General features: G+C 29.4%; 2 protein-coding genes across 2 annotated transcripts; both read right to left on the bottom strand.

Moving 5' to 3' along the window:
- Positions 1-6146: 6146 nt before the first annotated feature.
- LOC107021674 (probable protein phosphatase 2C 25) lies at positions 6147-8187 on the bottom strand. Its single transcript, XM_015222374.2, has 3 exons — positions 7630-8187; positions 6778-7116; positions 6147-6679 (listed from the first exon to the last, which is right to left on the bottom strand). Exons 1-3 carry the CDS (start codon positions 8086-8088, stop codon positions 6338-6340), a joined length of 1140 nt encoding a protein of 379 aa, XP_015077860.1. The 5' UTR covers positions 8089-8187; the 3' UTR covers positions 6147-6337.
- A 3805-nt stretch (positions 8188-11992) lies between these two features.
- LOC107021255 (protein PMR5) lies at positions 11993-15097 on the bottom strand. Its single transcript, XM_015221877.2, has 5 exons — positions 14654-15097; positions 14405-14576; positions 13922-14100; positions 13268-13426; positions 11993-12514 (listed from the first exon to the last, which is right to left on the bottom strand). The coding sequence occupies exons 1-5, from the start codon at positions 14989-14991 to the stop codon at positions 12181-12183; spliced, it is 1182 nt and encodes a 393-aa protein (XP_015077363.1). The 5' UTR covers positions 14992-15097; the 3' UTR covers positions 11993-12180.
- Positions 15098-18077: the final 2980 nt, after the last annotated feature.

Below are 18077 nucleotides of genomic sequence, written 5' to 3'. Positions count from 1 at the left end.
CTAAAAATTTTGGGTTGGGGCGAAATTAAACCTAAATTTTAAACGATTTGGGGTAAAATTTGGACTAAATTTAAAGGAAGCTGAAGAAAACTATAGCCTAAGCTAACAGAGGTACGGACTAATTTATTTCGAGTCAATATGTTTGGATGAATTAGTTTGGGCTGAAGTACTGTGAAGTTGTAATTATTTTATGTTTTGTGGTCCATTTATGTAAAATATGTATAGAAAAAGCTCAAATAAGCCCAAAGCAAAGTTCAAACAAGTTAAACAAAGTTTGGCCGATCCATAAAGACATTTGCTAACTCTATAAATTGATCATCTCAGTTAGGGTTTTCTATTGTGATCTTCGCTTTCTCTCTATCATATCGCCTCAGGCGGCGAGACATCTTTGAACATGATCTTCCATTTTTTCTTGTTGCTTATCAACATTTAACTTTTGATGTCTTCACTGGTTCACTTTCTCAAATCGCAAAAGTAAGTATCCTCTTTTATCACCTTTTACATCTTGTTTCTTCCTTGTTTGTAATCTCTTCCTCTTTTACAGAGTTATACTCTTGATGATGGATATAATGAATTTCAGTGCGATTTTAATAAACATATCAAGTCGTGTTGTGAGAAGAATTTATGTAAGTTCATTTTTAAAACTATTTCTTTTCCTTCTCTTTAATATAACCATTTTTTTATATGTATATAAGGCAGAAGTAGCGATTTCAAGATGTTTCTCATCTCCTTCTAATAAGAGTTTTTCACAGTCACAGATCTAGTCTCTCATATAACTTTTTGAGGTACGTAATATTTTTAATTAATAATTTATTCAGTTTATGAAGACACGTATATTAGGAGTATTACTAATGTTGACATTTAAATTTTGATCAATTTTTTTCCAATTTATATTTTCGAACTTCCTTATTAATAATAAATATAATTACCTTACTTTAACTGTCAATTTATTATTTTTTTATTTTTTTTACAATTATTATTAAAATTACATAATTTTATTATCGGAGTCACTATTATCACTTTGCACCTTTTTTTGTTTTAAACAGTTGATTGTTGTAATCTTATTAAAAAATCATACTTTTTTAGTTAACTATAGGTCCTTAAATTGTATTTTTATTTTATATCAACGTAAAGTTATAATATTATTTTTTATATATTAATTATTAGTTTTCATCATTTAATTCATTGTATTAGTTATTAAGTTAGAAGCTCGAATAACATAAAAGAAAGAAGAGAAAAAACCACAGAAATTCGATCGAGCCTCCATATGAGATTAAACATTTCAGTTCATAATTTTTGTCATAATCTATAAAAAGAAAGGGTAACTCAAATATAGGCCTTAATTCATGTATTTTATCGACATTACTTTCAAGATTCAAAAATCAAATTAAATCATCTCTTTTCTTAATGTATCGATTTTTCCTCTTTCATTTTTGACCAAAACTTGATATTCTTTGTCACTATCGACAAAGCACTTCTCTATTTTTGTGCATACATTGGATAGACCATCATTTTTTTCTTCGTGGTAGATTCAGTTAAGTACAGAGATAAAAGTCTTCTCAAAATTTTTTTAATTGTCTGAGTCTTAAGATTTGATTCAAAATTCAAATTATTGTTTTGTGTCTTGCAATATCTCATAAATGTTGAGAAAGAAACTCTAATTCATTCCTATAAATATTGATATTTCCATTCATTTTTTTACAAACAAACCTCATTCTGTGTTTATAAAAAAAATTGTCATCGTAAGGAGTTTCGCTTTGAGATTTAATATTGCGGCTAAATTTTGAAAATATTTATCTTTTTTTATTTACTTCTTTTGCTATCTCTTGTTGCACTCGAGCAAAACGAAAAAGAAAAACATGAGAAAATCTTAGGTTTTCTTCATGCATTATTTTTCTAATTTTCTTCCTCTTTTGAAGGCATTGAAGAAAGCCTTTTAATTTTATGAATTTTTTTAAAAATAATTTTATCTTTTAGTCGTATTTTTTTTAATAATAAGTAGGATTACTCACACATCTAATCTATAGATTTTATTTGACTTTCTTTGTAGTATCAACCTTTTTATAGATAAGTGTATCTATCTATATATATATATATTCAAAACCTTATTTATCCGCCGCAATAAATTTAACTTTATATTTTTTTCTTCTCTAGTTCAATAAAGTGTTTTTGGTCAATATCCGCAACAAGAACAAACTCATCAAGATCAAATGTGAATATCAAGCGAGTTGATGTATAAAGTTCATGATTAAGAAAAAACAAACACTAGTATATGGAATAAATACAATCACGGTATTAAGAAAATACAAGTTTGAGATTTTCTTGTATACTTCATATACTAGTTTTTGCTTCTTTTTTTTAATCGAAAACTTGAATCTTCAATTCTTTTGATATTTCACTTTGATCTTGATGATCTTGTTTCTTTTGTAGAAATTAGGCTAAAAACTCCATTGAATGAAAAGAAAAAAAAGATAAAATAAATTAAATTATTCAAAAAAAATCTTAAAAATTCATCAGCCACAATAAATTCAAATTTGAAATTTGCTCTTTTCTTAGTTCAACGAAATTTTTAAGCCAATATATATCCATAAACAAACTCATCAAGATCAAATGTGAATTTCAAGCGAGTTGATGAATAAAGTTCATGATAAAAAAGAAACAAACACTAGTATATGGGATAAATACAATTATAGTATTTAAAAGATACAAGCTTAAGATTTTCTTGTACACTCCACATACTAGTTTTTATTTTTTCTTGATCAGAACTTGAATATTCAATTCTTTTGATATTTCACTTTGATCTTGATGATCTTGTTTCTCTTGTAGGAATTAACCTAAAAACTTCGTTGAATGAAAAGGAAAAAAATAAAAATTTAAATTAATTGTGGTGCATAAATAGTTTTTTTGGTATATATATATATATATATTGACTTGTCTATAAAAATGTGTATTATTTTAAATTAAAAGTCAAATCCTATCAAAATTAATGTGACAACAACAATTTTAAGCCTTCTATAGTTGAACACAATTTACTCCTATCTCATTGAAAATTTTCATATGTATTATTGCATTTAATCTTCGACTTTTTTGTTAACTAAATTTGTTGTTCAATTTCATTTTTTCTTAAAACACGTTTTAGAAAGATTTAATATTATCCTATATAATAAAATCGATTCCAAAGCATATTAAAGGTGATGTGAAGCAATTAATTCTTTCTTAAGGACATATAAAAGAAAGCATTTGGCTCCTCAAAACGATCTTCTGTCTCACTAGTTCACTAAGTTGAACGTCAAACCTTTGAGATTGTTTCTACTATTTGTTTGGTAAAACTTCATCAAAATGAAGAGGGAGGCTTAGAGCCCGTTTGGATCGAACCTACTTTGAAAGTCAATTTTTGAATTCTGAAAGTGTTTGTCAAATATATATATAAAAAAAAAAACTTAAAATAAGTCAAAAATCAAAAATAGATTTCCCCCTACTTTTTTATTTTTTTGACTTAAATGTTATATTTCAGTTTGACTTTTAATTTTTGATTCAAAAGTAACTTTTTTAATTCAATTCAAAGGGGCTCTAATTATCTTGGAAGTTGGATCAAAAGAGATGGTCATATTAGTGTAAAAGTTTGAATGATTTCTAAATATTTTGAAGATTCATTAATATATTGTTCTGATTTTCAATTAATATTATTCTATTTTTTTTAATTTTATTTTGATTAAATATCTACTAACATTGTTATTATGCGAATGAATGGAGATGAAAAGTATCACATTTTTATTTTTATTTTTGTGTGTCTGTTTGTCAATTTCTAATTAATATTCTAAAATTCTTAGTCACTGTTGAAAGGTATAATATTACCTATAATACATTTCTCATAGCTATTAGATATTGTTACCCTTCAAAATATATTATATGGTCTATCATATTAGACATCAATCACAAATTAAATAAGTAAATCGTCTTTTTAGTATTTAAAATTTTTTTAATCAATAAATTAATTATTTGATGAAAAAAACAAAGAAAAAATTCTCAAAGTTATTTTATAGTTATGCTATAATAAATGTGCATTTGTGATTAATTTATAGTTGACTGATAATTATTTAAAACAAAAATTATCTATCTTATTTTTCACATTGAAGGAGTTATCTTTTGAATAGTTACTATCATATACTAAACATCTTTTTTAGTGATATCTACAATAATAATTAGATTGATGTTATAAATCTCTTCCACTCCTTTATATATGGGTATTTGTTTGTCAATTTTTAATTAATATTTTCATTATTTATCATTGTTGAAAGATATAATATTATCTATGGTACATTTTTCATAGTTATTAGATATTATTGTCCCTGAAATATATAAGTAAACCATATTTTTAGTATTTTTAGAGCTTTTAATTACTAAATAAATTATTTAATGAAAAACTGTAGAAAGAATTCCCATTTATTTGTACATATATAATACAAAGTTGTTTAATATTTATGCTATGATAAATGTCATTTGTGATTAATATATTTAACTTATAATTATTTAAAACAAAACTTATCTATCCTGTTTTTCACATTAAAGAAGGAGTTGTGTTTTGAATAGTTAATATTGTTAATTTTTTTAGTGATGACTATAATGATAATTATATTGATGTTATAAAACTCTTTTAAATAATTTTTTATATGTGTGTATCTGTTGTCAATTTCTAATTAATATTCTATCTTCTTTGTCATTGTTGAAAGGTATAGTATTACCTGTTGTACATTTTTCATAGCAATTAGATAGTATTGCCCATAAAAATATATGATATGGTCTATCATATTAGAAATCAATCACAAAAATAAATAAATAAATAAACCATCTTTTTGGTATTTTAAATTTTTTTACTAAAAGAAAGTTCTTGATAAAAAAGAAACAAACAAAACCATGGCTTGATTTGTATTGTTTTTTATACATTTTTAATTGAAAAATAGTCAATAATTAAGAAAATTAATTATTTACAATATATATACAATTTCGCACGGACTTGTAAGTATACTAGTACTATTAATATTCCCACTAAATTAACAACTATTAGAAAATTTATCCATGGAAGATAACCTTATTTATTTGTTTATATTCATTAGATCCGAAGGTTGTTAATATGCCGTAAAATGAATTACCAAATTTACAATGCGCTATTATTTTAATGCATGTATTTTTGCAATTACTTAAACAATAATTAATATTTCTACCTCAAATATATTACTTAATCATAAATTGATTGTTTTATTTTACAGTTTATCGTAAATATTAACAACATAATATCCCACCAATTATGCCTTTGCTACATATAAATTTTATTTTAAGGATGATATCAACATAATTAATTGGCAATAAATTAACGATCGATCAACCTGGATCATTGACGGCAAGGACAATTAATTTTGAATTAATTGCTGCCAAATATGTATTTTTAGCGGCAATTAATATTTTTTATATATGTCTTTAAAGACTTTAGCGATATTAATTTTAATGATACTTAACTAATATCGGTAAAGATTTTAGCACTTTTTATTAATTTCAATATTTATTGTTCCTAAAAGTTATTTTTATTGTAATATATGAAGAGCAAAAGTGTAATTTCTTCTCTTGGAATTACATGTTTGACTTGATCCAATTGAGAATATGATTTTACATATTAGGAAGTCTTTAAGTTCACATAATAGGACCATATAGAGTTGAATTATTGACATTTGACTGCATTTGAATATTTAACTCCATTATCAGACCTAACTTAACCTATCAAATCTCTTCCTTATGCTAATAAACAATTGTTTAATAAAAATAACATTTCTCCAATTTATGACTTTATTTTCTTTTAACTAAATGATTTGGTCTATCATACATACTACGATATTGACATCATTGAAACAAAAAAACGATCTTGATGCTAAAAAGTTTTGAGTTGAAGTTATAGATCAAGAATTCATTACTGACATATCTACGAATCTCAATCCTGATAATATAACATCCCACTTTATTTAACTACCACGACTTCAAGTATAAAGCTTTTTAGCATTAGGATTCACACTTGTACATATCCGTCTCAATAAAATCTTAGAATGTTTAACGATTAAAAAACGATTGCTCATAATAATATCGTAAACATCGCCTAATTAACAAATGGATAAAAAAGGAATTTTCCTCATCATTTCAACTGATCTGAAGTCACATAACAATTTGATTTACAGAGTTAAAAACCTCATACTAGTAAATTTATCTAACTGTTATTCTAGTAAAAATCTCTGGCTAGCAATTCGTCTGTGAGTTAGTAAAGAAAGAATTCCTAACCTAAATTGGGTATCTGTCAACAGAATTGTCCCAGTTGAATTATCATCACACTTATGTCATCAAGTGAACCTCGCGAAACAGAGAGATCAATAAGCTTTCTACACGCGGACAATGGCTGCAGTGTACTGATGCCAGTGCACAAAGGCCGAGCAATATCTACTGCTTCCTGGTTGCTAACGGTATCCCATAAGCCATCAGATGCTAGGACTAAGAATTCCAATTCAGGATTGAGTTCAAGAATCTTTGTCTCAGGTTCTGCTGTTACCCATTGTTTAAGGTACTGATCCCCAATACCTCTTGACACAGCGAGGGATCCCTGAATTCTCCAAACACCGTGACAACAATCTACATAGCCACCCTATATAGAACACAAATCACAAGAAGATCAGCTACTATTCATATTTAACAAGAAGGGTAGCACATAGCTAAGCATAATTTCATCGTCAAGCTGCTTACCGATGCCTCAATTCTATCCTTCTCATCTTTCCTTGAAGGCCTGTGATCAGAGGTCAATGCCTCAGCAAGCCCTCCTCTGCTCACAACAGCACGACAATCCCCAGCATTGGATACAACTAGATTGCCCTTTTGGATCAACGCTGTCACGCAGCATGATCCACCCCGAACTTTTTGGCTGAGAAATTCAGTATCTGTTTTAAGATAGCCGTTTTTCACTGCCACTTCAATTTTGTCATCTGTTGTCTTCCCTAGTTCATTCATAATGTTCTTATTCAAGTTCTCTGCTGAAAACTCTGCAGCTTTCACTCCTCCATGACCATCAAATATACCAAAAACACCCTGTTACAAGTTATTCCTTTGTCAGTTGTTACAGCTTCAAAACACTTTTATAAACAATCAAACATGCCCTAAAACGTAAATATCCATCCCGCTATATTCAGACCCTTTTTCATTCTAATACAGGTAAATATTCCAATACAAACTCGGTACTTGTACACATTTCCAGTGAAGTTCTATTTCCGTGAAGAACTAAATTAGCAGAAACATTAGTTCATTCTCTCCTCAAATTCTACTTGAGGGATTACACCGGTTACGTTGTTTGTATTAGTCTTGTGGGATTATACGGGATATTTTGTTCTTCATATTAGTTAATTTTCTTCATTTGACAGTTACCTTCCAACTACACATTCTACAACACTAGCAAATATACTCAACTTGATGTTAAATTTACATTTTTATGGTATATTTAACATAAACACAGTGGAGGAAAAGTGAAATAAGAACAGATAAGTTTCAGAAACTGTATTGAGAACCATAAAATGTACTCTACTAGTAATTAACAACAAAAGCTACCTGTTTGGAATCTCCTTCAAGATTAACCATTGCAGAGTGACGATCCTCCATTGCACCTTTTCTCCCCCTTTTACAGCAAACAGAATATCCATCACCCTCAACCTCAACCAAATCCGCTACTCCAGCAGGAGTCACCGGAAAATTCCCGAAACTCATCGAAGCTACCGGAAGATCCAACCTAGTCGGTCTCTTCCTCTTCAAAACCGTAGAAGTAGAACAATCAGTATTAGAAGCTCTAATAAGGTTACTCGGTGGAGGTTTCTGAAGCCGAAGAATCCGTAACGGCGACGACGGCGAAGAAGGAGAAGATGAAGTCTTTGAAGGAGAGTGAGTTAGGTTAAGGGTTTCAGGTGAAGAAGAAGATGAAGAACTAGAAACTTTACAACGAAGAGAAGCCGGCACCGGAACCCTAGACGGTGAGAACACCGGCGAATTTGAAAGAGCGACGGTGCAAGACATTTTCTCCGGCGGTTTTTTCCGATCTGTCGTTTTCTTTAACGTTCGAATTTTTTCCCGTTATAGTTTTTTTTTTTGGATTTGTGATGGAGATTGTGAAAGAGGAAAGTTAAGAGGTATTTATATGTGAAGAGGAAATAGTGGCAGACTGGCAGTCAAAGTATTGGGGCCAAAGTGGAAAAAATTCTATGGCCCATGAAAGCCCATCCCGTGTTTCCGGTGATTTTATTTTATTATACTATACCTTTTTTAAAACTTTATTTATTGTGCTGTTGACTATTTTTTTTCTATTTTAATTTATTTATTATAATTTTTTTTTAGTTCGTTTCAAATTTTAGTTCTTACTTTTTATATTAAAGACATTAAGAATGTAAGATTATACTTATTACATTACAAAAGGAGGGCTTGTTTTCCTTTTTAGTTGTTTTAAAAAATGATTTATTTATTTTTGATAAAATTTTAATTTTTGTTTTTTATGTGACAGTTTAATATCATAAAATTAAAGGATTTTTTTTTATATTTTGACATAATTTTATTTTGGGGCGATAAGATTAAGAGCCTGTTTGGGTTGACTGAGAAAGTAGTTTTTAAGTTAAACTTAAATGATTTTTAAGTCAAAAAATAAAAGTAGCTGGAGAAATACTTTTATTTTTAATTTATTTTAAGTCATATTAAACTTATTTAAAATTGTTTTTAACCTTGTCAAATACTTTCTAACTTATTTAAAGTTATTTTTATATTTATCAAATATTTTCGGAAGTTAAAAACTAAGTTTGACCAGCTTTTAAATTAATTCAAAGACAAGTAAGTTTGACCAGCTTTTAAGTCAATTCGAACACAAGTCTTCTTTATTTTTCTTAAATTCTGCTCTAAATCAAACTAGATTATTTTTTTCCAAAGGAAGAGAAAGCTATATTTTAGTACATTCTACCTACTTAGTTAAGACCACAAAATTCACAAGTAAAGTTAAATTTTTAATTTGCAAAGCATAATAAAATATAATGTTAGAACTTAAAAATATTTAAAGACATAAATTTTTATTTTTCTAATTGTATCAAACCAAAATCAAGGAAGTGTTACTCTTTCTAATGCTGATTTTCTCCCTAGAAAAGATTAAATCTTATTTGAATCCTATGAACAAGTCATCTGTAAATAAAAGAGGTTATTCAAGTGGTAAAAGAATTTTCAATCTCCATTTTTAAATTACAAATTTGAGTCACCTAAAAAGGAAAACCAGAGAAGGTCTTGAGGAAGTTGAAATAAAAGATAGAAGTCGTGTAGATAAAAGAGAATTGCTTAAATAGTAATCACTTTTTGCCTCTAATTTTACAATTAAGAATTTGAATCACCAAAAGAAGAAAATATCGTGGGGAAGAAGGGAAATTAATAGAAATCGTGTAGACAAAAGATTATTACTTGAGTGATAATCACTCTACGCCTCTAACTACAAAATTGAAAAAGTAGAAAAGGTCCTACGAGAAGGAAGAAATGATAAAATCGTTATAGTCAAGTCATAAGAGATGATTACTTCAGTGATAAGTACTCTACGTCTTTAATTACAAAGTTACAAAAAGTAGAAAAGATCAAGAAGGGGACCAAATGATATAAGTCACGCTTTCATAGAAATGACTTATGAAAAAATTGTCTAATATCGAAGAAATTACATTATTTTCAAGACGTATTATTTTTTTTTAAAAAAAATACACTAAATTAGAGAGTACATATACTTATTAATAAAAAAAAATTAGAGCGTCTTGATGAAATTTTTTGAGTATTAAAGATTAACATAATATTCATGTATTAATTAAAATATTTTCTTAAAATATATTTCGTTATAATTTCTCTCTCATGTAGAATATTTCTAAGTAGCCCATACTATTTGTGTGTGAATAGTAAATTCATTCCCTTTTTCTGTTGTTATTTGTTTTAAGTTATTAGATAGTCTTTTACGTATACGCAAAAATGTAAATTAGTTATGTTAAGTTTCTACATACGTAACGCGTTATCTTTTAGTACTAAAACATTAGATTAATAGAATGTTATGATTAATAATAGTAGTAATTACTATTAGTTTTTATGAATCAAATAAGATTGTTGTTAGAAAAGAAGTGGGAAGATGTGGACAATCAAATTTAAGAAATTAAGGTCAAACACGCAAATACAATAACTACTTATCTTCCAACCTTGCTTACAGAGGTTGGTTTTGACTAGGCTACTTTGCACTATCTCAGTTTATTGGTATATTTATTGCAAATTATTACCCTATTCAGCAGTAGGGCCAAAAAAATTTATTGAAGAAATTCAAAATATAAGAAATTCAAAATGTATACATATAGATATATATAGACAGCCGTTGGAGTTTGGACCAGAGCCAAGTTAGAATATAACATAAAATACGATAAATTTGTCTTTTAAAAATAATTTTTCTACCTCTACAAGATAGTAATAAATTTTGCGTATAATTTACTTTCTCCAAATCCTTACTTGTTATTGTTGTTGGTACATTTTTCCATTTCTATCATACCTACTTTAAGCCCATGGACAGAGTTACAAGGGGTCGAGGGTTCCATCTGAACCGCCATATAAGATCGATTTAGTGATATATAATATGGCTATATATCTAATGATGAACCCCCTCAGCATAAGCCAAAGGCTTGATTCAGTGTAAAGTTGATTCATAATATTGTCATAATTCCTCAGTTTTGCGGGTTTGATTGTTAGAAAAAAAAAAAAACGTAATATGATTTTTCAATTTTTTGTGTTGATGCAGAATTAAATCTCATCTAGTTTCTTATATTTGATCCGACTCATTAATATATCTTTACCCGATCCATTTATATGTGAATATTATTATTGTGCTTATTATTTTTTTGAATCCCTCCCTCAATAGAGATTTCTGCTTCCGTCATTGCCTAAGCCAACCCAACATGGATACATATGAGAAACTTACATAAATATACTATAATAAAAAAATATTTATCTTTTGTAGCAATAATATTTTTTTTTCATTTGATCAATTTTAATTCATTTATAATACAAGTTTACTACATATTACAAAGAATAATTTATTATTCACATATAAAAATATAAATTTTAATGATGAATTATACATTTATCACACACTTTAATACACTTATAATATAATGTGACAATTTTTTACCAAACAAACATGATATATTTTAAAAACAGTTATAATTCATATATATTGCATACATAATTCACTTTTACTACATATTACAGATTTAACAAACCATTGTTTAAATGGTAATACAAAAAAAATATCGCTAAAATCAGTAATTATCTTTTTAAAATGTATTGATTTATGTAATTTTTCCTACGTATATCAGTACTAGGATAAAAAAGGACTTCACAGTGATGGATTGAGATCCAGGCCCAATTAGCAACAAGTTACAAATGACTGTTTCAGCTACTATCCATAGCTGTCTTACTTTCAGTACTTAATCAATTATTGGTCTATCATTCAAGTATCACTTTGATTATTAGCTTTTAAAATTGGAGTTGGTTTCAATCAATACAAATTGGGAGGTTAGCTACTGTTTCGTTGTTGTTTGTTAAGCAACTTCATTCGGTCCTTCTACAAACACTTGCATGGCTAGAGCTTTAGTGCATCAGACTATTTCTTTTTTTTGTTTTTTTTTTTCACTTCTGTTTTGGCAAACATTTGTAGGACGGAATTGATGCAATTGAAGATGTTTTTTACCATATCTAGACATATATCATGTAATAACAATCAGAACAAGAGCTTCTATGTTCCTTATGTCACCTATGAGTAAGTCATGGGTTGGATGTACACGGAAACAATATGGTTTTCAATAGACCTCGTGTCAAAAGAAGTGTAATCAAAACAAGATTGATTGGGAAATATCAACAATAAAATAACAAAACGAACAGGGCAAATAATACCTTTCATTAGCAGCACAAATCTACAATGCCGATTCAATTACTATATAAACTCTTTTAAGAATCATCTTAATTAATTAGCTGCATTAGTGTGTCACCTAAAATGAATTTGCATCAATAGGGCTAGCAAAAAACTAAAAATTACTACTACAAGCTAGCTAGTCCTATAATAAGTTAGTAGAAAAGTACAGTGTAAAATAGTTGGTTCCATGTATCAGGCAGGCCAGGCAGACACCAATGGCTACAATCAGGTTTGTTAGGGTTAATTCTTTGTTGAGAATTGAGATCACCACTGTAAATAGATGGATGTGCATCTTTCCTCATTGTTGATAACAATGTTATGTCTAGCAAGAAAGGTGGATTGTCCATTTCTCTTATTACTTTTTGGATCACATTTGATTGATCCAAATCGGGACCCGGGTACGTGCTCGTCATAGGGGTGGTTGTTACGGGGATTGTCTCCCCGTAACAACTCCCTGTTGATGCACCCGCGTTCCATTCACTCGGACTGCCAACAAAAATAAATTGAAAATAAGTTTTATATTATTTATATATACGTAGTAAATATATGTTGAGTTTCTCAATTGTTTGGCAACAAACAAGTGACGGAATAATTAATGCAATTTTTAATACAGTACTATTTCTCACATAATTTGAATCAACACCGAAATTTCAAGAAAGAAATGATTTTTTTAAAACAATGACATTAGACTTGCTATAGTATTAATATGATTATGAACAGAATTTCTAACTAGAAGTAAAATGTCAAGTGTAAGTTTAATTATTTTTTCTAAATAAAATGTATTACACAAACTAAAAAGGGTATCATTTTCACAAATATGAAAATTGACATCGAGATATTGTAAGATTTAAAACAAAAATGTTAGTGCAAAAAACTCAATAATTGAATATTGTTAGGTCCAAGTTGGAATATAATAAGTCGATGACAGCTGATAATGGGGACAAGGTCAGTAGAGTTCCAATAGAGAAATTCAATAAACGACTGCTCATACTAATAACCCTGACAAATCAACTGAACACCTCCAGTCTCACGTCAGGCCAAAATTATATAGAGATTCGATCGAGCTTAATAATTTTAGTTTAATTTTATATTTGTTTTAAGAAATTTACTATGTATTTTGAGATCCCAATACTAAGCACTCACATCACTATTCTAGAACTTAAATTCGTAAAATTTAAATGTTGACTCGTCTCTGCTTATGTTCAGTTTTGCATAGTATTATAGAAAGAGGCAACATACTTGTAGTGCGTAGGTGAAATGCCCTGAAAGAAGAGTCTGGTTCTACTTCTGTCAATATTGGTATCAACCCATCTTGCCCACGTTCTTAGCCCTTTCTCCATTGCAATTAGTGGATCCATGTCTTCATACATTGTCCCTCCGGCTTCTACGTTGTCCCACCTGCATATTTACAAATTTCACCCTCATCTTAAATTGAAGAGGCGGAGCCACAATTTAAAATTTGCATCTACTGAATCTATCATTGAATCACAAATCCATTTTTATGACAATTTTTTAAATGGAGATTTTAAGATCTAAGCAAAAATTTCTTGGTTGCCTGAATCAACACCTAATACTATAGCTTTGCCCCTTGGTATTATTACATACAGATAGCTTCTACTCAGGAGTAGAGATGAACCTAGTTAAAAATATTTTCATGTATATATAGCCGATGTTGAAAACTTGTTAGCTAGTTTGTATGTTTACTTATTCATATGTTAAACCCTGTGAAAATCGTTATTGCTTCTAACATGACCTAAGAGTGAACTCTTTGATTATATCAATGTGTAGAAGTGTTTTTACAATGTTAAATAGTTCACAAAAATCAAAGTCCAAAGTGAATTAAAATAAATAAAAAATCTACATGATGAATAAAGTTGGGAAAGGAAAATATACCCTTGAAGAGGGCCTTTGTGAGTCCACCAATGACCAGTATTAAAAGATAATACATCTACACCATGCCAAGCATTAGCATTTCCTCTAATATCATCCAATTTTAGCACTCTTTTGCCTTGTACAGTGTCTATGTCCACTAGATATGGTGCTTTGTAATATGAAATAGCAACTCCATAATCCTGCAACAATCACACCATCTTTAATTTTAGCACCAAATCACATAAAAAAAATGACTACACTGTGAAATTTCGTGGTGTGAACAGAGGCGGAGCCAGGAATTGAAGCTTACACTCTAGCAAGCTCAGCTATTAGAGTTTGAATCAAAACCCGTTCCCTAAAATCTAGCTCCGGCCCAACATGTGAGCTTGCTTGTATTATAGGTCTTAAATCCTCAGAATGCAGCACATAAAATCGATTACCATTGTTGAAAATACAAGTGAAATTCGACATAAACAAAAAAGAAAGCAATAGCGAGGCGTATACCAGGAATTTGAAAGTTGAAATAGGGTAAAGCCTCGACATCTGTGTTTGAGCTTTAGGTACATCAGCTGAAATCATACAAATCAACGACTCCCACTGATCCCGGCCTAATGAATCACCCACAAACATCACTGTTTTCCCTTTCATTTTCAACAGAAACTCAAGCCCATTAAACCTATTAAGCGAAAAAACGAAAAAATAATCAAAAATCGAAACTCCATAGAAGAAGATGTAAAATCAAGTTTCAAGTACCTGGGTAGCTCACAGTTCGCCGGTTTCCATCGATACTTAAGGTATTCCGTATCGGGTCGGCCGTAGAGTTGACAGTTGAACTGTGGATCGACGGCGGGGCAAGAAGCTGATTGGTAAAATGGGTAAGTTTCATCGTAAACCCAACTACCTATAAACAGAGAACATGAAGTTTGATTTCCTTGAAGAATTGGGTTTCTGTGATTTGGGTTATTGTAATTATTGTTATTATTATGGTGATTCCTCAATAATATAACAGATAAAGCTACATAAAACTGTAACAAAAGAAGAAGACATAATGTAGTTGAAGAAGAAGATAATAATGAAGAGAGAAGCTCCATTTGGGAGAAATTAAAAAGGGTTAAGGAAGAGAAAAAAAAGTGTATTAATAAAGTGAAAAAGATATAGAAAGAGAAGAAAGAAACAGAGTTTAGAAAGGGGTGAGAAAGAGAGGGGGAAAAAGAAGGTCGCTTTGTGAATGTACTATTTTGAAAGAACTGAGGCATGGGCCTATGGGTGATGGAGAAATGGAGATATTTTGTTGCAGGCTGCATGTGAAGATGGCTGACTTGGTTCCGGTGGAGCACGGAGAGATGGATTTAAGATTTAAATATTATCTATTTAAATTTACCTAAGGTATGTTGAGTCGGTGATAATTAAATTCAAAATTTTAAGTTAATGCGTTAGAAAGTTAAAAAGCCTCATACAACAGGTTTTACTGATTATCATTAGAATTAGAAGTTAAATTCAATTTAGGTATAAGATGGGGAGAGAAGACGGCATGTACAAGGGTCTTATAAAAAATTCATCGTCTTTAATGGTTGATGAGTATTTTTTTTTTCCGCAAAATTTTGGGAGTTTAGCTCATCATAACATGAGGATTAAATCATAAAGCAAGACAGAATAAACTCTTTCAATCTTATGTATGTAGATTCAATTATTTATGATACTATATACAATTTTTTATTTATATATAGATATGTTTATTGTATACAAATTTTGAGTCGAAGATGGTTATATAGGTTTTGGCGGGAAAGTGGTTTCACATCTTTTGATGCTTAATTTAACGAAGAAATTAACCAATAAAAGAAGTTTAGGATTTGGAACAAATCTGTCATTTAGTAGCCTCGAGAGATCTAACTTCTCAAAAAATGTACTTATGTTTATCTTTAATTTATGTGTTATAGTTTTTTAGTTTCATTTTAAAAATGAATATCATTTTTATAATTAAAAATATGTTATATTCTTAATAAGTTAATTCATCTAAATATTTAATATATTTATTATAGATTATAACTTTTTATATGCTAATTCAAACTACGTATACTTGAATGGAGACAGAAGAGTAATAATTTTTTATTGAGACATAGAAGAATTTTTTTTTGCAAATGTGGACCACATTATAACTGTCTCTAGGAGAAGATGTATGGACCTTTCGAAGAAAAAAATCATTAATTATGAACAATAAAAGATATTTTTATATGAAATATGTTTTTTAGATTATTTTCGATAAAAATAGATTTAATAAGTGACATCCTACTCGGACTTCAAATCCCACACCATCACCACCTCTTCGCGCTATCGCTCCTCCCCTCCTCTTCATCCTCAATACGTAATGCCGATCATTTTTATTTTTTAAATATTTGTTTAAATTATATTGCAATAATATTTTTATAAACTTTTTTTATCCATCTCTTGGAGTTTTCATCCTTTTGCACTCTTGGTGATTCGAATTAGCAATTGGAAGTGCGGGTGCTTACCCAACTCTTGTTCGTCATTATAAACTTATTATATATGAAAATAATTAACTTTTTTTTTCACGAAACCTAACCTTAAATATATGAAAGAAAGTAAAGGTGGGGAAGGGCTAATGTGAGGGAGGTCATATCTTGTCTGATACATATATTTCAAACTTCATTATAAGTAAAGGAATTTACGTTTCTTGCTACAATAAATCAAATTTCATGTTCCAATAAAGAAAAGAGGAAAGAAAATACTTTAAAAAACAAAAAAAGGAAATCTGTGAATGGTTAAATGTTCTTTGCTTTACTTCTTTAACAAACAAAACATCATACCTATTTTAATATTGTATGTCTCCGTATCGAATCTTTCAAGTTAAATTTTTGAGTAAAAGAAGTAACATAAATTATCTTAGTATTTAAATCAAGACATAGTTTTATCAAGTTGTAATGAAATAATTTGAGATTATTTTTTTTTTTCATTAGAGATTTCCGATCATATTATGATAGAATAAAAAAATAATATATCTGAAGATATCGAGTGAAGAAACTAACAGAAAACCCATATTAATCTATCTTTAATATTAACTGTTAAGTACTGAAGTTGATAATCTCCGAATCTGAATATTTTAACTAGAAAAAACTTCAATTTTCAAGCTATTTTGATTTTAAAATGTACAAAAAAAAGAGACATTTTTTTGGAGGATTCATCATATTAGCTGGAAATTTTGATTTTGCACGTTTTCCAGAAAAAAATATTTATTTCGTTATAGTAGTAGTGTATATTTTACGTAAAACAAGATGGAAATACAGTAACTTTTTCTTCAAAGTTAAAAAAAAAAAAACTTAATAGAAAGCTTCATAGGTGTTTACCCTACTTGACAGAGACGTTTGGGTTTCCTGTTATTGTCTTGTTAAAGGCTAAACCAGAAAGAGGATAATGTTGCTCTGAATAACACAGAAGCCATGGAGCAGAGTGTCACGGGTTAGGCAGATCTCTCACTTTTTTGTCGCAGATTATGAAGTTGAAACTTGAAAATTTGGATGTTTGAAGTTGAAACGAAGGGGAGTGTAAGCCAAGCAAATTGCTATTAGATGAGGAAGAATGGGAAGAGGTTTATTTCAATATCCATATACGGTGATGATTGCTTAGTCTATTTGATCGACTTGATAGATTCGAAACTCTCACTGGTAAATTGCTTGCTACTATACGGAAGAACGGAGAGGAGAATCTAGAATGAAGAAGAACGGAGGGAGAATGGGACGGTGTTGGTTTCAATGTCTTTAAACGATGAGAATTTCTCAGAGTAATTGATGGAATTGATAGATATGAAACTGTTCTCTGCAATTTGCTTGCTACTAAGCATCAAGGAGAATTTAGATTCAGGATCTAAATTGAGGAAGAACGGAGGAGAGCGGGGAAGGTATTCATTTCAATATCTGTAAATGGCGCAGTTTATTTGATCGAATTGATAGATAGATACTGAACTCTCCCCTGCAAATTGCTTGCAGGATTCAGAATGAAGAAGAACGGATCCCAGCAAATTGCTTCTCCTGGTCTGCCAATGTAATTGGCGAAGGTTAGTGAACCAATACAATTAACTTTCAATACTAGAACAGTAGAAATTATATTCTAGATTAAAAAAGACAGCACACTGCACTAAGCTTGACTTATGCACGGGGCGGGG

Source organism: Solanum pennellii, chromosome 6, assembly GCF_001406875.1.
Source record: "Solanum pennellii chromosome 6, SPENNV200".
Lineage (NCBI taxonomy): Eukaryota > Viridiplantae > Streptophyta > Magnoliopsida > Solanales > Solanaceae > Solanum > Solanum pennellii.
The sequence above is the reverse complement of the archived record's forward strand: the minus strand, read 5'-3'. Positions and strand labels throughout refer to the sequence as shown.